This window comes from Schistocerca gregaria, chromosome 2, assembly GCF_023897955.1.
Source record: "Schistocerca gregaria isolate iqSchGreg1 chromosome 2, iqSchGreg1.2, whole genome shotgun sequence".
Classification (NCBI taxonomy): Eukaryota; Metazoa; Arthropoda; class Insecta; order Orthoptera; family Acrididae; genus Schistocerca; species Schistocerca gregaria.
In genome coordinates, this window is record NC_064921.1 from 945,828,000 (window position 1) to 945,855,606 (window position 27,607).

At 39.1% G+C, this 27,607-nt stretch overlaps 1 protein-coding gene across 1 annotated transcript in view; it reads right to left on the reverse strand.

Annotated features, from left to right (window-relative positions):
* Window positions 1-27,607, reverse strand: part of LOC126335404 (serpin B6-like) — a 325,460-nt gene that overhangs the window by 244,937 nt on the left and 52,916 nt on the right. Inside the window, exon 2 of the mRNA XM_049998665.1 lies at window positions 7,420-7,507. Within this exon, the coding sequence (XP_049854622.1) occupies window positions 7,420-7,497 (78 nt within the window). The 5' untranslated portion in view covers window positions 7,498-7,507. The remainder of the gene's footprint in view (window positions 1-7,419; window positions 7,508-27,607) is intronic.

Here is a 27,607-nt window from a genome sequence, read left to right on the forward strand (position 1 = left end):
GAAGCTGTTGTACGAAGGCTGGGGCGCAGGTGGTGGCCGGCAGGGACTGCAGCTTGATGAAGTTACCTGGGATAGTCAGCAGCTGCCTATAGATGTCTTCAATGGTGGACAAGTTGGTTTTGTGAGCCACTCGCAAGTCCAGGGGATCTAGCAGGGTGGCAGACACAGTTACAGATCAACAGGTAAGGGTATCTTTTTGAGTCTCGTAAAATGTCTTCACCATATGGTTAGTGGCTGTGTGGTAACTAGTTGTAAAATGGATGAGCATACCACACGTTCCTGTGAGTGTTTAAACAGGAAAGATGTGATTGTCATCGACAGTCTGTTGCCATGTGGCAGGGGTATTCGAGCTGTGAGACCCAGGCCTTCAAGAAAGCCTTTGCCACTGTTGTAGTGCCTCAAGAATATCGGTATAAATTCTAGAAACTTCAACCATCTCGAACACCCGATATTTTAGGTACAGGTGCGGGAGAGTGAGAATGTTTCTACCGATCCATCTTTTTCTATGTGCAGGTCGGAAGTTTATTATTAGAAGACTGTAAGAAGGGCAAGTCACTGACAATGACAGGTGTTTGCCACCAGTGCCACAGAAGACATGATGAAATCTCAGGGAATAATTATGTAGTATTCTTTGATGTGTTAGTGTCTGTGGTGATTGTAAAAAAAGACTAATCAACAACTGAATATATATTTCTATGCACATTCATGTATTGGACTCTCTTGGCACTAGAGACTTTTTTTTCACGTCTTAGCTCTGCATGAGTCAGGACGCATGTGATGTCCATAAATTTTTGTATTGTTACTACGGCATTGAACTTGCGGTTTATCAAGTCTGATGTTTAAAGACATCAATTGGCTTGTCAGAATTTATGTACTTATGTGAAAAAGAGTAAATGTTTCTTTGTGTTGAGAAGTGAAAATATACCAAGAATAAACTGAAAGTGTTCCATGAGTACACAAATTATTTCAAAAATAGACAAGTAGTTTAATAAATTCCTGTAATCCGCTATAGTCTTCAGAGAAGAAGCTTTTGGAAGATCAATGTAGCTCATTACCCAGAGAAGAGAATCAGGCAATACATAAGTCAACTGTGAGAGATGTGTGAGTCTTGCACCTCAGTACCACACTGTCTCGTATCGTCCAAAAAATGTTAGACTGTGTCTGCCATGATGTCAGACAATTGCGTGGCTCCAGCCAGCAAGTCAACCTGTTGATGAGGGTGAGTATGTACTGAAGGTCATTTGATGATGGAAAGGGGCCTGCAGAACCTTGCAGAATTCTTACAACTGCTTCACAGCACATTTATTCAGTAATGAAATTTTTTTCTCAATAACATGGACCAGTTTAAAATCATGATTACAATACTAGGAAAAAGAAAGACCTACACTATCCTTTACTTAACGTATCTTTGGCACAGAAAGGGGTAAAATATGCTGCTATAAAACTTTTTGATAAATTACCAGATGAAATAAAATGTCTGACAGACAGCAGTAATAGTTTCAAAAACAAATTGAAATCATACCTCCATGACAACTCCTTTTATACCATAGATGAATTCTTGAATATGAGTAAATAAATCTGGAGATATAATATATGCATTTTGTGCCATTGAAGGGAATGGGATAGATAATAGAAATATTTAAGTATAAGGATATAATGAAAAAAAAAACTTGTTTCATGTGCACATTTCTTGTACATTTGACACGTTCCACATCATGACGGTTTTTCCATGCTATTGATCAATGGAACACATAACCAACTAACTATTTAACCTTCTCTTCTGGAGTTGACACTCCTTGAGGGCTCTTGGAGCTTCTGAATAGTAAACAAGCAGTGGTTTAATTTTCGAATCACCTCTTGCACTGGCACTGAACAGCAGTGTGAAATGGTCTTTCATTGGCTTATCACTGGGCAATGCATTCTCCTCTGCTGTTAGAAAGATAAACTTTTAGTTTTCTTCCACAATAGACCTGTATTGTCTCAATTAAAAACCTGTTATGGCAGGTAACACTCAAAATCTCAAGCATCTTGAAGTTGCTGATGAAGTTCTCTGCTACCTTTGTGTCAGAGCTGGCTGCTTCACCATATCTCACAATGCTGTGGATGCCAGTTTTTCTCTCAAACTCCTTGAACCATCCAAATCTTCCCTTAAACACTTCTTTGGCTGCTGATAATCCTAGTGTCTTCTTAACTAGATCAGCAAAAATCATTCTCACCCTCTCACAAATGATGTTATCATTAATAGTGTCAACTTGTAATTGCTTTTTATTAATCCATATAAAAAGTAACCTTTTCAGAAAACGAAACCATTGTATAGATCTCTTGTAACTCCCTTTGAAGCATCTATCTTCTTAATCTTGTCCTCATTCTTGAGGATATGCAAGCAGTTGATGCAGACTGACTATATGTGTGTGCTAAATCACCAATGCTCACACCATGTTCATGGTTTTTGATGATTTTATGTTTCATTTCAAAGGTCATTTTCTTGCTCTTATGGTCATTTTCTTGCAGCTTCATCTCTGGGACATTTCTATGAAGGTTATTAAAATTTGCACACAAAAAAACACTGTGTGAACAAAAGTTTAGAAAAATGTGTGATCACAAGCTGCACTAAGATGGTTGCAAAAATATCACTAAACCCAGACTGCAGTACATACTAAAGTCATTGTACGTTACCACTGCTGACAATGAAAGATGTTCATATGGTTGAATGTTTCCCTGATCACGCAAGAACAGCTGGTGATGTCAGACTAAATCGTCACCACTTGTTATGTGAAACATCGCTCATTAAGTGAGTCATTTTTCTACAATGTGTTTTGCTCATTATGCAAATTGCACATTACGGGAAGGGCTCATTAAGTGAGGTTCCACCGTATATACATGGGACAAAAATAATTGACTGAAGTAGGATGGTGAGAGGGTTGGTGGGAGGGAGGAAAAGTGATAGGGGTTTGCAGGTGATGGCCTACCTTCAAGCACTGGTTCGGGAGGCACATGCCAGCACAGTTGGTGCAGTCCCATTGGATACCACATCCAATGAAATGCTCCTGCATGGGCACCACAGATGTTCCATGGATGCTGGGTTGTGACAGGTCATGGAGGTCTTAGAATCCTGTCTTGCAGAAATCATGGGGAAAGGGGGAAGGAGCAGGACAGATGAATCCTGCCATGAAGACTACCACGTCAACATTCATGTGTAACTAATGCTGTGCAGTCTTCGACAGGCAGACATCCAAGTCAATTTACAAGTAGCAGTATGTTGGGAATGATCATAGGCCCAGCACGTGTACAGAAGAGGTGGAAGTGTTGTGAGAGCTGGATCTCAGCGCATTTACCTTGTTGGGTGGAGTGTAAATTAACTAACTTTCTTCATCTTTTATAAGAGCTTTAAAACTATTTCTGCCGTCAGCCAGAAAGCAATGGAGAATGTACTGACCATTATTTCCAGTCTGCAAGTCGACATTACCCTTTGTACTCACTTAAAGAAAATGTTTCTATTTGCTATTTAATCAGTGGGATCAGGAACTATGACTACAAATAAGAGTTTTGATTGTAACTGATTAATATATTTAGTAAAAGTTCACATGGACAAAATATAGTAATATTTATTCTGATAATGATAACAATAATAATAATAATAATAATGTCCCTACTAGAAACAGCACTATTAACAGTTCAGAGGAAGCCTCTATAGGAAGTTCCAAGAAATATTGTCTATCACCCTGACTTCTAATCATCAATTGCCTTAAAACTGGAAAATAATCTTGCCACTTGCCACACAGTTGTGCCAACATTACAAGCAGCACACAAAAAGTTACTTCTGTGAAATCTAAGCAATCCAGGACAGTGTACAATCCTCGTGAGTTCACTTCCTACTTATACCAAAAACGCGTTTGCTAGCTGCCTGGCTGTGATGTCATATGAGGTACAACACACACAGGCATTTGACTGACACATGCAGATTGATATCCCACAGCAAAGTCTTTCTTCTTACTGCCTCTTTGGCTGTATTTATATACGGACAGAGTGGACTGCCAAATATCTGCTATCAACCACTCTAGGCACAGGTAACAGCATCTAAGTGGCCCTTTTCTCAGACACATATTAATAACTCTGTTGTTTAACAATTTACAATCTTCTTAGTTTTTATATAATTTAAGTTAAGTTTGCTTTAGTTACTGAAACAGTTTTAGCTTCCTGCATTCAAATTTTGCCAGCTAGAAGTTTTATAATGGAACTCATAATAGTACATGAGCTCTTAACTGCCACTTTAAGATTCCATGTAATGATTGTTATCCACACTAAAGTCTTGAAACTTAGTACAGCTGTATTATTTCATCAATGTAATTGAATGCTACAATTAATACTTTCTGTGACACATACAAAGGATATTTTATCTATTATGAATACTGACATTTTTGTTCCAGATTAGTTTCTTTAATAAAGACTTGAAAACTAATACAGCAATACTTGACATCAGCAGCCATTCAGTGCAACTAGTGCGGAGCTTGGTCAAGGGAGGGGATGGTTCATTTGGTGGTCAGCAGTGTTGGAATTGGTTTCTCAATGAACAAAACAGGTGGATACCATCAGTTTGCTAGGCTGGAGGATAAAACAGACAGGTAAAGCATGAGAAGAATATAACAAAAAAAGATCTGAATTCAAAACAGTTCGTTTATTGTGTGGTCAACATTCACAATTAATTGCAGAATGCATTGCCACAAAAATGTCTATGAATGAAAATTCTCAGTTGAATCTATCTGGTAATCCTCACCACCCCTGAAGGCATTACGAATGCACACAAGGTGTGCCCACCATCCATGTGCAGTGGAATCAGTTTACACAGTTCTTGAACACAACATGAGAAACATTGTTAATGATCTTCAGGTATAGTAAAGAGAGCAAATCTGACACAGTGATGAAAAAAAATATTCAAATAGAAATAAATGAACTTGGGGGTACTATGAGTATTTCTAATCAAACATCATGATCAAAGGAAAATACAGAATAAAAATAAATAAACTTGAGGTACCATAAGTAAAGCTAGTCTAACACAGTGAGTAAATTAAATACAAAATACAAATAAAAGAACTTGAGTTACCGGACATAAAGTTCATCTAACACAGTTGGGGATTTCAGTCTCTAAGGGCTACACTCATGGTACCACAATGGTTTGCATATCACAAAGATAGATCAGATCTTACTGCATTCCCTATAATTTAACGGGCTCCACAAAGCAGATGCTCCACACTCAGGAGATAAGACTGAAGGGGAGGTACTGAATAATGTTGCCCTGAAGTATGGTATCAATCTCACCTGCTAGGCATCGTGGGAGTCTTCAGTACTTTTCGCTGTGTAGACACACAAAACCGACTAACCACTGATAAAATAGTAGAAGGAGACCAAGATTTAAATACAGTAAGCAGATTCAAACAGATGTCAAGTGCATTTAGTTTTTGGAGATGAAGAGGCTTGCAAAGGGTACAGTATTGTGGAGAGCTGCATCAAATCAGCCTTCAGCTGAAGACCACATAAGAGCCAAAAAAACATGTGTTCTACCGGATGTCCCCTGTTGTATGGGTGACATTTCCCTGATTTCCAAATGCAATTACAAAAAATCTATGAGACACAGATACCTGCAGTTGGTAGCATCATGTAAAGCAACTCAAAATTTTTTGCATAGATTGTTTCTAAATGATGTCTTTTGATTCCTTTTGGATACTAAACAATTACCACAAACAACTATACCTCAACAGAGGGTCCACTGCATGTATGGTAAATGGAAAAGAAATCACCCATTTCTGTTCAAAGTTGTTTTCAAACTGAATTTCAAAGGGACCCACCAGACACTAAGACAATTAATGCTTGGTATATCAAGTAATTAGCTGCTGAAGTGTAAACAGACAGTCATTTCTGACAGAAAATGCACATTTGATAAGATGATAGAGGAGATCATAAAGACCAACCAATGAAACCCATCAAAGTCACTTCACTGACCATCACAGGAACTAAGCATCCAATGCTCAACAATTCACTATGTAGTGCATAAATGACTTTGTTTGCATGCTTAAAATGTTCAAATTGTGCAACCAGTGAAGCAAAATCTTTTGCAACATTGCCATGAAATTGCTTTGGAGATGTTGGACCTGACTGCGCAAAACCCAGGTATCTACAGAATCTCATTTTCTCTGATGAAGCTATCTTGGGCAGATGTGGGAAGGTTTAATCAACCCAACATTTGCATCCAGTCCACTGTTTTCAGAAACTTGCCAGAGACAGCAGAAAGGTGAAACTGTCTTATGTGCTGATTGAAGACAATATAACTGGACTAGCCTTTTTCATTAAGCAACCAGTAAACTTTAAACAATTTACTGTGTGGCAGCTTTTCCCCTTCAGCCAAATGTGATTGTACACCAACACACTGGAGTTTATATGTTTGTGGGTATCTGGACCAACAATTTCCACAGAGATGGATATGATGTGATGGACCAACCAAGGGGCTACAACAGTCTCCATACTCCCTGTAAATTTCTTCTTGTGGGGTTTCAGGAAAGGCTTTACATATGGCTTGTCTGTATGTGACCTTGGTGATATCTACAGAAGAACTGTGGATGCAATAGCCTCCATCACTCCAAACATGCTTGTACACACTTGGGTTGAGACAGAATATTGTCTAAACATTTTACAAGTTATGAAAGGAGGCCATGCAGAAGTGGATTAATTTTTTTCATAAAAAACTTTTTGAGTTACTTTACATGATGTTATAAACTGTAGACCTAAATGTCTACATCTCATGGTTCCTTTTTTAAATCTGATCTGGAACTCAGGGAGGCTTCATGTGGAACCCCTGTATGCTTATTGATGACATAGATGTTTCTTAGCATTGAAATACATTGTATGGAGTAAGTGAATGGCAAACCATCAACAATGCTAGTTAGAAAAACAAATGAATGAAAGTATATTAATGACAATGGAGTTATTGGCTATAATTTTAGCAAACATGTTGGATGGACATGTCTGTTTCTTTATTAAATAAAGAACGTCAGGATTCACCAGAAGTTATTTTGAGAAATTGCTCAAAACTAAACGAGGATGACCTGTTGAGATCAAAGTCCTACTGCAATGAATCTGGCTGAATGTTGTATTCTTGATGCTCCGCAAATACTGTACAACACTAACAGCAGCAAGTAAGTCATTATAAAAACTTGTAATCCTGGATAACATGTTTCCATCCAACAAGTTTAAATGGATAATTAAGCAGCTTTTTTACATTTTTAGCTGCTGTTTACACTATTTAATCAGATGAAAATTTGTCTCATACCAATAGGAAATAAGTCTTACTTAACAACATTAGGACTTTCTTTACACAGATATTAATGCCACAACTAAAATCATTCAAGTTTATAGTCATTTACTGACCTTATAAATATTGAAGGTAAACTTTTGGTTTCCTTGACATATTGTTTGGAGAGCTTTTTCTATGCTTTCAGTTGCCATGTTTGAGCACCTACAACAAAAAAGATGGCTGATAAAAAAAAACAGTTCTACATATGACAAAGAACTGGAAAACATTGCTTTGTGGTTTATTGTTTGGTGGAAGATGTACACATGTAGTAACAGGGCACTCAATATTTTGAGCAGTACTGCAGATATTGTCATCACGCTCAAAATGTGAAGAAGTAATACTGATATTTTCCTTTCTGTAGTTAATGAAAAAGGGAGTATTATTGGCACCTTCTGTACTATGTACAGTCTGTGCTATCAATGAAAACTTCCAAAAATAGCTAGTCAACACCATAGTATTTTTGTTAATTTTCCATCCCTCCTGAATTTAAGTTGACCAAAAATGACAGGTATTCTATGCCCATCATCTAAAAGTGTAACAAAAAGGTGCTTTTTTCCTATGGAGATACTGTGTTTCTAAATAACAAATGCACAAAATTTTCTTTACCAATCTGATTTTTTTATCGTAATGCAAACTGAAAGATTATGGGGTTTTAATATGCCAGAAGTTTTCTAACAGGCACGAAACAGTCAACTTTGGAGTTGATTCCACACAATAGTCTGACTCAACCAATATATGTTTTATGTTTTTCTCATCAATAAGATTTTTCTATGTTTTTGAATTGAATGGACTCCCATTATTAGAAAGAATTGTCACCTAAGCTTTTGAAATAGTTCTGAATGATCTTTCATATGATTTTCTTATTTGTTGCTTTCTTTAAAGGATGTCTTTAAGGGATGTTATGAACTTAGAAAATAAATCCACCATGCCAAATATATATAGCTGTATGCCCCTTTTGCTTAGGGTAGTTTCCCAAACAAGTTAGTGCCTACTAAATTCATCAGCCTTTTTGGAGTAACACCCTGTAAATATCCCTTATATGTTTGATTGAAGACTTTTACAAGCTGGCAGCTGTCACAAGTAGCTAAGCACTTTCTGATTCTCTTAGCAATGTTATATACATTTTCTTGAAACATTTGAATGTGCTTCAATGATGCACAATGTCCAAAACTTTCATGTATGTATTTTATTAGAGTTTCAGTATGTTGTTCTGGTCAACGAACTTCCTCACCATTACCATCTAGACTATGTCTTCAAAACAAAATTGCCTTATATATTTAATAAAATTGCTGGCATTTTCATACCCCTTCCTTCCTAAATAGCTTTTTACCAGTTTCTGGTTTTCATTGTGATTCTGATTTCTTCAAAATTGGTTATAAATTTTTCTAATATCCTTTTCATCCTTTACACCATTTTTGTACATTATTTTGTAACTTCTCTCTACTTCTTCAATACCATTCTGATCTTCATACCTCCACTGGTAGCCTAATTAAACATCCACAATATCATTCTATTTTCCTTTCATGTATTTCACAGTGCAATAAAACTATTGCAAACAGGCCAAATGCCTTGTAATTCTACTGTGGTATAATTTACTCTTGGATATAACATAGAGCTTTGTGATCAGTATAGACAATGATTTTGTTTCCAAGTAAATAACTGAAGGGTCCAGAATAAGAATGATCTAAGTACAGTTTTATAAATTTTACAGGACATTAATATTCCTGTTTAAATCTTTTCTTGATCTATTGGCTACATAACAATATACCTTTATTTTACAAAATTACAAACCTTGAGTAATATTCTGTAAATATGCACTGAAGCACCAAAGAAACTGTGTATTAAAATACAGAGGTATGTTAACAGGCAGAATACGGTGCTGTGGTCTGCAGTGCCTATGTAAGACAACAACTGTCTGGTGCAACTGTAAGATCAATCACTGCTGTTACAATGGCTGGTTATCAATATTTAAGTGAGTCTGAAGGTGGTGTTATAGTTGGTGCACGAGTGATGTGACACAGCATCTCCGAGGTACCAATTAAGTGCGGATTTTCCCATATGACCATTTCATGAGTGTACCTTAAACATCAGGAAACACTGACACTGGGCTCTTGAAGAATGGAAATATGTTGCTTGGTTGGGTGAGTAATTTCAAATTGTATCGAGTAGATGAATGTGTACATGTATGGAGACAACCTCATGAATCCATGGGCCCTGCATGTCAGCAGGGGACTGTTCAAGGTGGTGGAGGCTCTGTAATGGTGTGGGGTGTGTGTAGTTGGAGTGTTATGGGACTTCTGATATGTCTAGATACAACATATACGTAAACACCCTGTCTGATCACCTGCATCCATTCATGTCCACTGTGCATTCCGATGGAATTGGACAAGACCAGCAGGCCAATGCGACACCCCACATGCCATGTGGTGTTGTGGTACTCCTGCATGCTTGTGGGTGCTCAATTCTCACTTAAGAGAATGTATATTGATGTGTTTAATAGATATAGAATTTTGTATTGTTTTATATTTAATTTAGTGCCTATCTGTACTTTATATAGAATAATATCATCTTGATATGTAGTACAAATTTGTTTAGTGTCCATGGCAATGGGTAGTGGGCTTACAGAGAACATCTTGTGTTAGATGTTAGACACACTTACTGACTCATTGTAATTGCAAAGCATGCAAAATCTTACATATAATACAACTTATATAAAAATACAGACAATTTAGATATAGCAATTTTTAATTCTTTTGAGCTTTATTGTACTGCTAAGTGGGAGATGTCTCACAATAAATAGTAATTCATTTTATTTTATGTCTGAGATATTGACTTTGATGCTGCCTTTGGAAATGTCACATCTGTAATTGCTACCATCTCTGGTTCTCCTCATCATAGTGTGTGTTTTAAACAGCTCATGCCATTCTGCATTTTACATGTTATAGTGTAAGAAAGCAACTTATTTTGTCAACTGTGTGTGTGTGTGTGTGTGTGTGTGTGTGTGTGTGTGTGTGTGTGAGAGAGAGAGAGAGAGAGAGAGAGAGAGAGAGAGAGAGAGAGAGAGAGAGAGTGATGGTACTTTATGCATGACGGTACTTTACTGGGATGTTGATGCAGCTGACTACAGTTTTCATCATTTCTGAGAGCCATAGTTTCCCAGAATGTAGCTGCCCAGATTGAATAGAAGCTTCCTGTATTTAGTCACTGCTACAACATAAACATTACATTTTCCAATGCATTTTAAAAGATTTTGACGTCATAGATTTGATAAAGTAATTGATTTCAGTCTAACAGTGTTTTTTCTTGTATCTAATCTCTGCTAGGTCCTAGATAATTGATGTAAATATCACACTGTTCACACTGTTGACATGTTTTACAGAGTTTTTAGAATATTGTGACATTATAGTGTTCACAGTAGAATAGTAAGTAAGTGCAGGTATAAAATTTTGTTAGAAAGCATCTGAGACATGACAAAGTGAGGCGAGTCTTCCAGCTACACTATGGTGTTGTAACTGAATGTCAATGCAAGAGGTTAAAATTACAAACAAGCTGGAAGCTCATTTCATCACACTGTTAATTGGAAGCCAACAACAATAGATACAGCACTTTGACAGGAGTGCAGGGCAGACAGAACACTCTACTGTAATGAGGTCAAAATGTAGTAGCTTCACCAAGAGATGTCATAAGATGCCTTTCAGGATGCCTTTGATCAAGTGTGGTAGCGCAGTGGTTAGCACACTGGACTCATATTCAGGAGGACAATGGTTCAAACCTGTGTCCAGCCATTCTGATTTAGGTTTTCCGTAATATCCCTAAACTGCTTAAGGCAAATGCTGGGATGGTTCCTTCAAAAGTGCACAGCTGCTTTTTTTCCCCATCCTTCCCTAATCTTGAGTTTGTGGACCACCTCTAATGACCTCATTGTCAATGAGATGTTAAACACTAACTTCCACCTCCTCCAGTATGTCTTTGCCCAAAGGAATGTTTTGTAAACCTGAAGTTGAACACTAGAGGAACTGAGAGTGCTGATAGGCTCAGAAAACAATACCACTTTTAGACACCAGTGTATCTATGGTGGTGGATGGGAGAGGGAAATCATGTCATCACCTGCTATAAAACCTCTGTATTCCTCAGATTCATTCTCAAAGTGAGGCATTCTTTATGCATCATGGATACCAGTAAGAGACCAGCTCTATTGTGTTGTAGGATGCTCTGATGAATCCAGCAAGTGTCTACAAGTTGCAGACATCTTGTAGTCCACTGCTACAAGTCCACAGCTGTCTTCCTGTGGAGAGAACTTCTGATTTTCCAAGCTGCAATCCTTCCAATCACAATAATGACGATGGTGGCCAGGCTGATCTTCTATGGATGAAGAAATGACCTGCCCACCTGCAAGCTGTTCAACTTGGGTGCTGAATGCCTGTCTTGCCACTTTGAGGCAATACAAGTACCACCTTATTGGGTGTATACTGGTACCATGTATTACTAATAAGTGCTCTACTTTCATGCCGTCTCGACAATGTACTACAAGGGTATGCAGTATTCTGCAGCATTCTGGAAGCAAGCTTAGGCCCAGTTTCCCTGATTGACAGCACCCAACAGACACCCACAGTTACACTGAGCTGTACAGATGCAAGACTGCCACACCTTCCCAAGAGGTATGGCATTGACCTCAGGTAATATCAGAGCTTGCATGTAGCAAGTTCCTTGCCAGGCACTGACATACCACCTCAAACTTTCAAGCAACATGGTCTCAGCATGGTTGCTATTAGGAGGCACTCAGAAGATGGTATGATCATTCAACTTTTGCCAATTAGTGATTGTTAACTGAATGATGTTTCATTGGCTCTCCAGCACTCTACAGCATCACTCACCCCCGCTCTTCACTCCACCTTAGCTCAGACTGTAACACTTGAGTCATGGTGTCAAGAAGGGGAGCTGACACATAACATTAACATCAGCAGTGTTTCTGCCACACTAAATTCATGTCTCAAAGTGGCTCTTACATGTTGCCTGGTGCTGGGAGAAATTACAGTCTTACACTTTGGGCACCTGAGGTACTGCCATCAGCTGTCACTGCCATCGATGAGCCACACTTGTAAATCAGAAGCCATCAGCACCTGTCATCATGCGGTGCAGTGGGCAAACCAATTTTTGTTGGCCCTTTTTTCTTTTTCTTTTGTTTTGGGGCCATGTTGAGTTGGAAGGATCTGCATAGTAACTTGAAAGTGACATTGTCCGGGCAATCGCAGAGGGTGGGCTTATTGGCAGTTGGGAGCTCCAATGTTAGGCACGTAATTGGGCCCCTTAGGGATATGGCGGCTAAGGAGGAGAAGAAATCCAGTGTGCACTCCGTGTGCATTCCAGGTGGAGTCATTCATGATGTGGAAAGGATCCTTCCGGATGTCATGAAGAGCACAGGGTGCAGCCAGCTGCAAGTGGTGGCACATGTCGGCACTATGACAAGTGTCGCTTTGGATGTGAGGAAATTCTCTCTGGATTCCAGTGGCTATCTGATTTGGTGAAGGCTACCAGTCTTGCTTACGAGATGAAGGCAGCATCATTGACAGAACCGACTGCGGACCTTTGGTACAGAGCCGGGTGGAGGGTCTGAATCAGAGGCTCAGACAGTTTTGCGACCGTGTTGGCTGCAGATTCCTTGACTTGCACCATAGGGTGGTGGGGTTTCGGGTTCTGCTGAATAGGCCAAGAGTTCACTACACTCAGCTGGCGGCTACACGGGTAGCGGAGGCTGTGTGGCATGGACTGAGCAGTTTTTTAGGTTAGAAGGCCTCAGGAAAGTACGGGATGGGCTGCAATCTCAAAGGGCAAATACAGGATGTGCTTGGATCAAGAAACAGTCAGAGTTGTAGTTATAAATTGTTGTAGTTATGCTGGGAAAGTCCCTGAGCTTCAAGCGCTAAAAGAAAGCACAGAATCTGAAATCGTTATAGGTACAGAAAGCTGGCTAAAGCCTGAAATAAGTTCTGCAGAAATTTTTACGAAGTCTCAGACGGTGTTCAGGAAAGATAGATTAGGCAGAATTGGTGGTGGAGTGTTTGTGTCTGTCAGTAATGGTTTATCCTGTAGTGAAGTCGAAGTAGATACTCCATGTGAATTGGTATGGGTGGAAGTTATACTTAACAGCCGAACTAAGTTAATAATAGGCTCCTTCTACCGACCCCCAGACTCCAATGATATAGTTGCTCAACAGTTCAGAGAAAATTTGAGTCTCGTAACAAATAAATGCCCCACTCATATTGTTATAGTTGGTGGGGACTTCAACCTTCCTTCGATATGTTGGCAAAAATACTTGTTCAAAACTGATGGAAGGCAGAAAACATCTTCCGAGATTGTCCTAAATGCTTTCTCTGAAAATTATTTCGAGCAGTTAGTCCATGAACCCACACAAATAGTAAATAGTTGCGAAAACACACTTGACCTCTTAGCCACAAACAATCCAGAGCTAATAGAGAGCATCATGACTGATACAGGGATTAGTGATCACAAGGTCATTGTAGCTAGGCTCAATACTGTTTCTTCCAAATCCACCAGAAACAAACGCAAAATAATTTTATTTAGAAAAGTGGATAAAGTGTCACTAGAAGCTTTCCTAAGAGAGATTCTCTGTTCCTTCTGAACTGACTATGCAAATGTAGACGAGATGTGGCTCAAATCCAAAGATATAGTAGCAACAGCAATTGAGAGATTCATACATCATAAATTGGTAAGAGATGGAACTGATCCCCCATGGTACACAAAACAGGTCGGAACGCTGTTGCAGAGGCAATGGAAAATGCATGCGAAGTTCAGAAGAATGTGAAATCCCAAAGATTGGCTAAAATTTACAGAGGCACGAAATTTGGCATGGACTTCAATGCGAGATGTCTTTAATAGGTTCCACAACGAAACATTGTCTCGAAATTTGGTAGAAAATCTGAAGAAATTCTGGTTGTATGTAAAGTACACAAGCAACAAGATGCAGTCAATACCTTTGCTACGCAGTGCCGATGGTACTGTTACCGGCGACTGTGCCGCTTAAGCGGAGTTAGTGAACGCAGTTTTCCGAAATTCCTTCACCAGGGAAGACGAATGGAATATTCCAGAATTTGAAACATGAACAGCTGCTAGCATGAGTTTCTTAGAAGTAGATACCTTAGGGGTTGCAAAGCAACTCAAATTGCTTGATACGGGCAAGTCTTCAGGTCTAGATTGTATACCGATTAGGTTCCTTTCAGATTACACTGATACAATAGCTCCCTACTTAGCAATCATATACAACCGCTTGCTCACCGATAGATCTGTACCTACAGACTGGAAAATTGCGCAGGTCGCACCAGTGTTTAAGAAGGGTAGTAGGAGTAATAAATCGAACTACAGACCTATATCATTGACATTGGTTTGCAGTAGGGTTTTGGAGCATATACTGTATTCAAACATTATGAATCATCTTGAAGGGAATGATCTATTGATATATAATCAGCATGGTTTCAGAAAACATCGTTCTTGTGCAACGCAGCTAGCTCTTTATTTGCACGAAGTAATGGCTGCTATCGACAGGGGATCTCAAGTTGATTCCGTATTTCTAGATTTCCGGAAAGCTTTTAACACCGTTCCCCACAAGTGACTTCCAATCAAGCTGCGGGCCGATAGGGTATCGTCTCAGTTGTGCAACTGGATTCCTGCTTTCCTGTCAGGAAGGTCGCAGTTCATAGTAATAGACGGCAAATCATCGAGTAAAACTGAAGTGATATCAGGTGTTCCCCAGGGAAACGTCCTGGGACCTCTGCTGTTCCTCATCTATATAAATGACCTGGGTGACAATCTGAGCAGTTCTCTTAGGTTGTTTGCAGATGATGCTGTAATTTACTGTCTAGTAAGGTCATCCGAAGAGTAGTATCAGTTGCAAAAGCGATTTAGAAAAGATTGCTGTATGGTGTGGCAGGTGGCAGTTGACGCTAAATAACGATAAGTGTCAGGTGATCCACAGGAGTTCCAAAAGAAATCCAATGGAATTTGATTACTCGATAAATAGTATAATTCCCAAGGCTGTCAATCCAACTAAGTACCTGGGTGCAAAAATTACGAACAACTTCAGTTGGAAAGACCACATAGATAATATTGTGGGGAAGGCAAGTCAAAGAACACTTAGAAGATGCAACAAGTCCACTAAAGAAACAGCTTACACTACACTCGTTCATCCTCTGTCAAAATATTGCTGCACAGTGTGGGATCCTTACCAGGTGGGATTGACCGAGGACATGGAAAGGGTGCAAAAAAGGGCAGCTCGTTTTGTATTATCGTGTAATAGGGGAGAGAGTGTGGAAGATATGATACGCGAGTAAGGGATGGAAGTCATTAAAGCAAAGACGTTTTTCGTGGCGGCGAGATCTATTTACGAAATTTCAGTCACCAACTTTCTCTTCTGAATGTGAAAATATTTTGTTGAGCCCAACCTACATAGGTAGGAATGATCATCAAAATAAAATAAGAGAAATCAGAGCTCTAACAGACAGGTTTAGGTGTTCGTTTTTCCCGCATGCTGTTCGGGAGTGGAATGGTAGGGAGATAGTATGATTGTGGTTCAATGAACCCTCTGCCAAGCACTTAAATGTGAATCACAGAGTAATCATGTAGATGTAGATGTAGATGTAGATTGTATAGACCACAAGAACCTGCAGACTTATCACATTTCACAGATAGGGAAGAATATTTAAAACTGACTGCTTGCCAATATTGTAATTTATCAGGGCATGAATTACCATGTACCAAGGCAGTGTCAGTAACATGTGAAAGTTGTAGAGATCTGACTATGGTGTAGCTAGTCTCTGTGGAACTTGATACAGAAAAAAGATTAATATAATTATTTTTGCTTACTGGTATTGTGTTGGTATAAAGGGATCCCGCTTGTTGGCAAGTGTAGGTAAAAAAGGAGGTTGTGGAATGACCAGAAATGCATTCAGTAACTTTGAGTGAAGCCACCTAAGTTTCGAAAAATCAGGTAGCTGAGTTGATTCAGGATGAAACACAGTGGAGCCAGGCTAGCAGAGAAATGAAAAGGGAACTAGAAGCATTACATGCAGCAACTGGGCTGATGCTAGCACAAGGAGGGTACAGCAAGACCCTAGTTAGCATAGTCCATCTATTGATCCTATGGCAGCCGCTCTCACTAAATGTTTTTTTTTGGGAAAACATCCAAGGAGGCTTCTTTGCATCAGCGATAGAGAGAGCCATACTGTAGGTGCAACCACAACGAAAGGGTAGCTGTTGAGAGGTCAGACAAACGTGTGGCTCCTGAAGAGGGGCAGCAGCCTTCTCAGTAGTTGCAGGTGTAACAGTCTGGATGACTGACTGATCTGGCCTTGTAACACAAACCAAAACGGCCTTGCTGTGCTGGTACTGCAAATGGCTGAAAGCAAGGAGAAACTACAGCCATAATTTTTCCCTAGGACATGCAGCTTTACTGATGGCGTTCTCTTGGCTAAAATATCCTGGAGGTAAAATAGTCCCCCATTTGGATCTCTGGGCAGGGACTGCTCAGGAGGACATTGTTATCAGGAGAAAGAAAACTGGCATTTTGATGAGTCGGAGCGTGGAATGTCAGATCCCTTTATCAGGCAGGTAAATTAGAAAATTTAAAAAGGAAAATGGATAGGTTAAAGTTAGGTATAGTGGGAATTAGTGAAGTTTGGTGGCAGGAGGAACAAGACTTCTGGTCAGGGGAATACCGGGTTATGAATACAAAATCAAATAGGGGTAATGCAAGAGTAGGTATAATAATGAACAATAAATAGGAATGCACGTAAGCTACTACAAACAGCATAGTGAATGCATTATTGTGGCCATGATACATACAAAGCCCATGCCTACCACAGTAGTACAAGTTTATAAGCCGACTAGCACCGCAGATGATGAAGAGACTGATGAAATGTATGATGAGATAAAAGAAATTACTCAGATAGTGAAGGGAGATGAAAATTTATTAGTCATGGGTGACTGGAATTTGATAGTAGGAAAAGAAAGAGAAGGAAACGTAGTAGGTGAATATGGAATGGGAGTAAGGAATGAAAAAGGAAGCCGCCTGGTACAATATTGCACAGAGCATAACTTAGCTAACACTTGGTTCAAGAATTATAAAAGAAGAGATACTGAAAGGTTTCAGATAGATTATATAATGACAAGACAGAGATTTAGGGAACAGGTTTTAAATTGTAAGATATTTCCAGGGGCAGATGTGGACTCTGACCACAATCTATTGGTTATGAACTGTAGATTAAAACTGAAGAAACTGTAAAAAGGTGGGAATTTAAGGAGGTGGGAACTGGATAAACTGATAGAACCAGAGGTTGTAGAGAGTTTCAGGGAGAGCATTAGGGAATGATTGACAAGAATGGGGGAAAGAAGCACAGTAGAAAAAGAATAGGTAGTTTTGAGAGATGAAATAGTGAAGGCAGTGGAGGATCAAGTAGGTAAAAAGACGAGGGCTACTAGAAATCCTTGGGTAACAGAAGAGATATTGAATTTAATTGATGAAAGGAGAAAATATAAAAATGCAGTAAATAAAGCAGACAAAAAGGAATACAAACGTCTCAAAAATGAGATCAACAGGAAGTGCAAAATGGCTAAGCAGGCATGGCTACAGGACAAATGTAAGGATGTAGAGCTGTATATCACCATGGGTAACATAGATACTGCCTACAGGAAAATTAAAGAGACCTTTGGAGAAAAGAGAACCACTTGCATGAATATCAAGAGCTCAGCTGGAGACCCAGCTCTAAACAAAGAAGGAAAAGCACAAAGGTGGAAGGGGTATGTTGAGGGTCTATACAGAGACGATGTTCTTGAGGACAATATTATGGAAATGGAAGAGGATGTAGATGAAGATGAAATGGGAGATATGATACTGCATTAAGAGTTTAACAGAGCACTGAAAGACCTGAGTCGAAACAAGGTCCCGGGAGTAGACAACATTCCATTAGAACTACTGATAGCCTTGGGAGAGCCAGCCCTCACAAAACTCTACCATCTGGTGAGCAAGATGTATGAAACAGGCAAAATACCCTCAGACCTCAAGAAGAATATAATAATTCCAATCCCAAAGAAATCAGGTGTTGACAGATGTGAAAATTACCAAACTATCAGTTTAATAAGCCACAGCTGCAAAATACTAACACGAATTCCTTACAGACGAATGGAAAAACTGGTAGGACCCGACCTCAGGGAACATCATTTTAGATTCTGTAGAATTATTGGAACACGTGAGGCAATCCTGACGCTATGACTAATCTTAGAAAATAGATTAAGGAAAGGCAAACCAACATTTCTAGCATTTGTAGACTTATCAAAAGCTTTTAACAATGCTCACTGGAATACTCTCTTTCAAGTTCTGAAGGTGGCAGAGGTAAAATATTGGGAGCAAAAGGCTATTTACAATTTATACAGAAACCAGATGGCAGTTATAAGTGTCGAGGGGCATGAAAAAGGAAGCAGTGGTTGAGAAGGGAGTGAGACAGAGTTGTAGCCTCTGCTCGATGTTATTCAATCTGTATATTGAGCAAGCAGTAAAGGAAACAAAACAAAAATTCGGAGTAGGAATTAAAATCTATGGAGAAGAAATAAAACATTTGAGGTTTGCTGATGACATTGTCATTCTATCAGAGAGAGCAAAGGACCTGGAAGAGCAGCTGAACAGAATGGATAGTGTCTTGAAAGGAGGATATAAGACGAACATCAACAATAGCAAAACAAGGATAATGGAACATAGTCGAATTTAATCAGTTGATGCTGAGTGTATCAGATTAGGAAATGAGGCAGTTAAAGTAGTAAGAGAGTTTTGCTATTTGAGGAGCAAAATAACTGATGATGGTTGAAGTAGAGAGGATATAAAATGTAGACTGGCAATGGCAAGGAAAGCGTTCCTGAAGAATAAAAATTTGTTAACATCTATTATAGATTTAAGTGTCAGGAAGTCTTTTATGAAAGTATTTGTATATAGCGTAGCCATGTATGGAAGTGAAATGTGGACGATAAATAGTTTGGACAAAAAGAGAATAGAAGCTTTAGAAATGTGGTGCTACAGAAGATTAGATGGGTAGACCACATGACTAATGAGGAGGTATTGACTAGAATTGGGGAGAAGGAAATTTGTGGAACAACTTGACTAGAAGAAGGGATCGCTTGGTAGGACATATTCTGAGGCATCAAAGGATCACCAATTTAGTATTGTAGGGTAGCGCGGAGAGTAAAAGTTGTAGAGGGAGACCAAGAGATGAATACACTAAATAGATTCAGAAGGCTGTAGTTTGCAGTAGGTACTGGGAGATGAAAAAAGCTTGCACAGGGTAGAGTAGCATGGAGAGCTGCATCAAACCAGTCTCTGGACTGAAGACCACAGCAACAACATCCAAGGATGCATCACCTTTCCTGGGTGATGTTAGTGAAGCAGGAATGAGCTTGGTTAGTGAAATGGTCTAATGAATTATGTCTTTCTATAGTTATGGTTGACATGTGACGCTTAAATGTATGTCACATACTCTGAAACCCTAACTGAAGCACAAACATTTAGGCAGCTGTCTGAAGTACTAACTCAACGCTTTCATAAGAAAAACAGTGCTAGATTTTTCAAAGAAAGGCACATAGTGTTAATGCAGAAACATAATAAGACAGCAGAAGCATCCTCTGAGAGGATACGTACGCTGAACTCATAGCCTTACAAATTAACATGCAAGGCAGAGGTGGACAGATTCCTCAGACAGGAAACAGAAATTACGGTGTTGGATGTATTCTTGATGGGTATTTCAGTGGATATGTCCTGAAGGATAAGAATGGAGATGAAGGTCTCTGCTATCAGAATTGCCACACGTTTAGGAGAATAGATTTTGTGGCTCGAAAATGGAATGACTGTGGTGTTCTCTGTCATCAAATGTTACAGATGTGGACAAAGAGGCCACATGAAGAACAATGTCTCCATCCATAGTGCTTTGAATGTGGTGAGATTGGCCATAAGGTTAATGACTGCAGAAATAGTAAGCAGGAGAAATGCAATAAGAAGCATTCATTATATGCAAATGGGAGTGCCTTGACCATTGGAGGTTGTTCCCAGTATAGTGGTACACTGCAAGGATAAATTCAGAGACAAATTGTTTCTTTCTTGGTGTAGGAGGGAATAGGGAGCATAATTTCTTGGTGGACATGGGTGCACATCTGTCAGTTGTTAGTTCAGACCTCTTAGGTAGGAAGGGACTTCAGTCTTCGCTATATAGGTTACATGGAGTGGGCAACAATGAGTTAGACTCATTGAGGAGCAACACTGCTCATCTTTAGCATTGGGACTCAAAGGTTTAAGGAGCCTACGGATGTGCTGGCACACATTGGTGAGTGTGCAGTTCTCAGACCCGGTTAATTATCACTTAATGGTTGATCATGTGTGACATATGACTGAACTTGAGGGAACTTTGTTTTCATTAAGGGAGAAACCTGCTCCTGAAACAATGTCCCAAGATGTGCCTCTTATGAAGGTAGTATCAACTAGACTATGCACATGTACACTAAAAGTTATTTTGTGGGATAACATACCAGCAGGTACAGGAAAATTGTATGTACGGACTTGCCAAGGAAATGATTGTGCATGATAGGAGCATTGGTAGGCAGCAAAGAGTTAAATAAGTCACACTGTATGTTGTGCATGAGTATAGTATGTGTTGCAGATATAGATGGAAAATCTATGTCTAAATTTAGACAATTTTGGCATGGATGAGGTGAGTCTGCCAAATGGCCTAATGGTTCACAGTTTGGATGTGTTGGTAGAAGATGATACAACAGGTCAGGTGACAACTGCAGCCACAAGCATACTGTTAACAGTTCTGCACCACATCATGAAGTCAAACACTCACAAAGAAAAAAAAGAGAAGAAGTGGAAGCTTTACTGCTTGGACTCACAGAGTTGTTCAATTCTGTGGATCCTTTACCAGTGACATCAATTACATTGCATAGGATACCAACAGGAAGTAATACTCCAGTATATAAAAAACCATACTGGTTTCCAAAGCAATTACAGCTGCTAGTGGAGAAATTCACTGACCAGCAGCTGACTGACAGAATCACTAAGGATAGTGATACTCCAAGGGGTGCAAACATCATAGTGCTCAAAAATGCTTCCAATGATGCCAGAAAATACAGGTTCTGTTGTGATTATTGCTTCTTAAATGCAAAAACTGTCACCAATACGGAAATGCTGAAGCAGGTAATCGACCTGGTGCCAAGGAAATTGATAGGAGAAGGAGATTTTGAATAAAAAATGATGGAAAACTTCTGAAGATATTGTTTGGTAGAGAAGATGAGAAAGATATTCGATATTCAAATAGCACACATAGCCAGGTGCAGTCAGTAGCAGACATTATGAGGAGTAAGGTGGAATGTCAAACCGCCCAACTGATGAAGGCCAGGGTTGATGAAGATCATTTAAATGCATTAATCCACAATGATCCGTGTCAGCAATGAGCAATTGTGATGAACTGTGATCATTCCAGCACCATGCAACATTTGCATGCAATGGGGAGGATTCAGATATGAAATAATCTCCTCCTTGTGTGCTATAATTTTCCACAGTCTCAATTTTAGTGTCTCAAACCATTTGTGAAATATGAGGAACGTTGTGGATATTTCACTCTGGCTGTATCACTGGTGTGGCGCGAACCCAAATGAGTGTGCTACATCAGATCAATTTTCTCCAGACTGGTGACAGATAAGAGACCTCCAGCCAAGTCTAAAGAAAAATTCGATATACTAGCTAAATTTCATACTCAGAAACATATAATCTGCACCAAACACAAAACCGTAGTGACCCCCATTTTTCATTGCAAACTTTTTCGAATTTTGAAGCAGTGTGCTACCCCCATGTAAATATCACAATAACTATGGCCATTAATGAAATGATGGGCATATCATTATGAACCTGAAGTAAAAAGCTATAAGTAACGCAACAAGGAACACATGGCACGTTCGGCAGAAGTTAAAGCCACTTGGCTCCCAGGATGTCTCGCCATCAGCTGTGTGCAACAGACCAGTCCACAGATGATGTTACTCTTGAGTTCCAGTAACAGCTGACAGAACACATGTTTGTGTTGGTTTCATTTGCAATTCAGAGCAGTTGCTCATAAATACACCACACCGTGCTTGCAGCCAAATGCCAATCACAATCTTCAGTAGGCATCACATGTAATGCATGTAAGCAAGTACACTTAAACCTTATGCACATAAGCCAAATCTACTTGCCTCACGGATCCCAGCATAGTGGCCTTTTATATAAGCTTGGTAGAAACACAAGTCAGTATCTTCTCATCAACTTGTGCTCTGAAACAAGCACAATGCCGAAAACAGCTGCCAGGCCATCAACTTCAGTATCTCTTCTACAGCTCCAGATGGCAATTCATACATCTGTTACGATGTATGGTACCGTGACTTGCACTGTTAACTGAAGTCAGGGCACACCATTTATATGGACATTCATGGCAGCTGAAATCAACAAGCAACTGCTCAGTACCGATTTCCCTTATGCCGAATTAATGGAGGGAATATTTTACAACAGAGATACTGGTAATGCCATTTCTGGTGTTATACACAAACTATCAATTCCTCCTTTGACTATGTTAACAGAGTCCCCTGCATCAGCAACCACAGAAATTTAAGACCCATAGCGTTTGCTATCTAAGCAGTTGGCTACAACGGAGCAGTTGTACATAGACATCAAAACATGAAAAATTAGCAGACGAAAATTTGGTGTTACACAAACCATTGCACCGCAAACATATTGAAAGAGAATTTAAAGATTATTATAAACAGCTTTACTGGGTCCTCTGAACAAGATAAAGAATATGAATATCTGGATGAAAAACTCACTCAGACCTTGTTGGAGTTGGATGCTGTGAACAATGGAGATAACGAGGAAATAAAATGGTTATATGAAGCGGCAGTCTGTAACATTCACAATGTATTGCCCAGTTGGAATCATAAGAAACTACACCTGTTCTGTACAACCATGGGCTTAACACAATGGGCAAGGAGTTTATACAAGTCAGTGACCATGACATCAGTGAATCTTCTTGCCCTTCCAGTGTTACTCGTATTTTGTCTAGTAACATGGCATTACAGACAGAAACGTCAATAGAATAAAAATTTCTGAAGAGCCTTCAGTCTTCCAGAAAGAATGATGTCTAACTCCAGCTAAGTTACATGTTGTGTAATTATCTGTTAAACACTAAGAGTATCATATGACCATCAGATAGAGCATGGGGCTCACCCATCCACTTAGTGCTAGGAACGGCATATACACGATGTGCAGGGACTGTAAGGTATTGAATGCCAGCTCGATACCAGACAGATATACAGTCCCTAATATACAGGGATTTTGCTCACTCGTTGGCTGGTTCTTCAATATTTAGTGTTATCGGCTATGACATGTCATACTTCCAGATACAAATGGCAGCTCCTTGTTTTAGATGTAAATTCTAAGCAGATTATCAAGACTGCTAAATCTCAATACAGGAGAGTATTCAATCAACCAAAAATTGAGTGTTTTAGAAAACTGCTCAAAAATATGAACTAGAAATATGTTTATAGTGCTCATGACATGAATGAAAAATATAACACATTCATGAATTATGTCAGTACCATGTTTGAAAATTGTTTTCTTCTAAAAGTTACTAAAATTAAACAGAAGTCTATAATAAAACCATGGATCACACAAGGAATAAAGATTTCCTGTAAGTCAAAAAGGAAAATGTATCTGTCGACCAAGAATAGCTCCAATGCTGATGATTTAGCTAAATAAAAGGAATACTGTAAAATATTAAACAAAGTAATTCAGACATCTAAACAAATGCACTACGAGAAAAAGATAGCAATGTCAGGGAACAAAATAAAAACAATATGGGATATAGTGAAAGAGGAGACTGGTAGAACCAGAAAGGAACAGGAGCGAACTGCACTAAGAGAAGATGACACATTAGTAACCGATGGGCATAGTGTGGCAAATCTATTCAACAAGTACTTTATATCCGTTACTGATAGAATGGGATTGTCAGGATCAGTAAATAATGCCCTTGAATATCTGAAACTAGTCTTTACAAATAGCTTCAGGTACATGAATATGTCACTCACTTCACCAAAAGAAATAACTTCCATAATAAAATCTTTAAAAACAAAGCATTCTAGTGGTTATGATGAAATATCAACAAAGTTAATTATGGCATGTTCTTGTGAGTTTAGTACAATTCTAAGTTACTTGTGTAACTAGTCAATTATAACTGGGACATTTCCTGACTGGCTGAAATATGCAGATGTTAAACTTCTATTCAAGAAAGGGGATAAAGAGATACCATCAAACTACAGACCAATTTCACTTTTGCCAGCATTCTCAAAAATTTTGGGAAAAGTAATGTACAGGCAGCTTCTCAACCATCTGACCACAAATAACGTATTATCAAGAACACAGTTTGGATTTCTGAAGGGTTCTGATATCGAAAAGGCTATTTACACCTACAGTGAAAATGTACTTAATTCATTAAATAACAAGTTAGAAGCAGCAGGTATTTTCTGTGATTTGTCAAAGGCATTCGATTGTGTAAACCACAACATCCTTTAAATAAATTAGAATTCTATGGTGTTATGGGCAGTGCTGCAAAATGGCTCAAGTGATACCTCACTAACAGGAAACAAAGGGTGTCAGTGCAAGGGACTAGTGAATTAAGTCATCAGTCATCATCAGAATGGGAAGAAACTACATGTGGTGTCCCACAAGGATCCATCTTAGGGCCATTGCTTTTTCTTGTGTACATTAATGATCTCTCATCAGTTACACTGCCAGAAGCAGAGTTCGTTTTGCTTCCAGATGACACAAGTATTGCAATAAATAGTATGTCGAGTTTAGTTCTAGAAAGATCTGCTAATGATATTTTCATGGATATTAATAAATTAAGCTTCGAAAAGACTCACTATATGCAATTCAGAACCTATAAGAGGTTTCCACTCAGCATATGCATAAAGTATGAAGAAGAGCAGATACACAAGGTACACAGTCTTAAATTCCTTGGATTACAACTTGATAATAAATTCAGTTGGGAGGAGCACACCACAGGACTGCAGAAAGGCCTTAACAAGTCTGTATTTGCAATTCGAGTGTTAGCAAACAGAGGCGACATAAAAGTGAAAAAGCTTGCATACTTTGCCTACTTTCATTCCATAATGTCATACGGTATAACATTCTGGGGTAACTCTTCAAGTCATACAAAAGTTTTCAGTGTCCAAAAGCATGTAATACGTATTATTTGTAGTGGAAATTCACGGACGTCTTGTAGAAACCTCTTCAAAGAACTGGGTATACTAACTACTGCCTCTCAGTATATTTACTCTTTAATTAAATTTGTCCTAAATAATATATCTCTTTTTCCAACAAACAGCTCAGTTCATACATACAATACCAGGAACACAAATGATCTGCACAAGGACTTAAAAGCACTTACTTTTGTTCAAAAAGGGTCCACTACTCAGGAACACTCATCTTCAATAATTTGCCAGCAAACATAAAAAAAATTAGCTACAAATAAAGATCAGTTTAAAAGGAGCGTAAAGGACTTACTAGTGGCCAACTCCTTCTACTCCACTGACGAAATTTTTAATAGAAACAAATGATGTATTGTATATATTCATACTATTAGTATTGTTATTTCAGCTTAAAAAAAAAGTGACATGTTCCACATCCACGAGGATCTCAACACGGATCTATGGAACGAAAAACTAATCTAATCTAATCTAATGAGAGACATTTCCAGAACTGACATCATCACTCCTTTCAGGTTATTTGAATTGTTATATGCGCTTTTTGGATTAAAAATGTTGCCCAAACTTTGTAGTGCTTTATCAAAAGGGCCTCTTAGTCACCTTCCATTCTGTTTTCCATACTTAGGCAATATATTGTTTTTTTCTTCTTCATCATCCAACTGGATAAATCTGAAATAGTGGCAAACAAGTAAAAGTGTCAGTCACGCAAGAAAGAGATTACATTCTTGGAATACATGGTGATGTGAGACAATCCCAAACTGACAAAAGAACACAGAATTCATCCACCATTCACAATGCCCTACCAAAATCGATGAACTTTGGAGATTTCTGGAAATGTAGGCAACACATTACTCATGCTGCAGAAATACAGAGCCCCTAAATAAAGCGTTAACAGGTAAAACTACTTGGAGTAAACAGTGCCTACTATGGACCTCCAAGATGCAAGTTGCACCTGACACTAACAAAGACTGACTTCAAACTGCCATCACTTTGGCACACCGAGTACCTTCAGCGCAACTCTCCATAACCGCAGATGTCAGTGAATCGGTAGTGGATGCAGTTTTGCAACAAACTGTAACAACACTACATTTCGTTACACGAAAAGTGACTGAATCACAGCAACAAACCCCAACAGGAACTGCGCCCACACCACTTGCATTGTTTGGATTACTTCGGGCATTCAGTAGTGACGTTCACCACATCAGCGGGGCAGATCATGTGGTCGGCGACTATGTGATGCACATTAGCACACTTAGTGCCTTGATAGATCGCAGTGGACTGGCAAAAGAACAAAGGACAGATCGACAGAGATGGCACTCTTACATTGCATCTGTGATGCAATACATCACAAGGCAAATTATGTCCACTGGTCCCAGTAAAGTTCCACAGAGCTATTTTCGACAATCTTCTTAACCTGTCACACGCTGCCGCCTGCCCTACCACAAAGTTGGTTGCAGATGATTTTGTGCAATCTATTATGAAGGCCATTTGCAGGAAATGGACCTGGCTTGCCTTGACTTCCCATCACACGGAAAATTTGACTACGGTATCGAAAATGGAGACTACAACACGTCCATTTGGATCCAGTGGGAGCACTGCCAGAACTGCATGGTGTCTGCTACATACCATCAGCAATGGTAGAGTGGCATACTGAGTGGAAGCAGTCCCACTGATGTACCTGTACATGACAGCCAAATTGACTGCACTTGGCCGTATATACAAGTGAATTGTATGTTTCAGCTGCCCATCTTTGGTAAAATTCTGTCAGAGACAGCAAAGGACTTGGAAGAGCAGTTGAACGGAATGGGCAGTGTCTTGAAAGGAGGATATAAAATGAACATCAACAAAAGCAAAAGGAGGATAATGGAATGTAGTCGAAAGAAGTCGGGTGATGCTGAGGGAATTAGATTAGGAAATGAGACACTT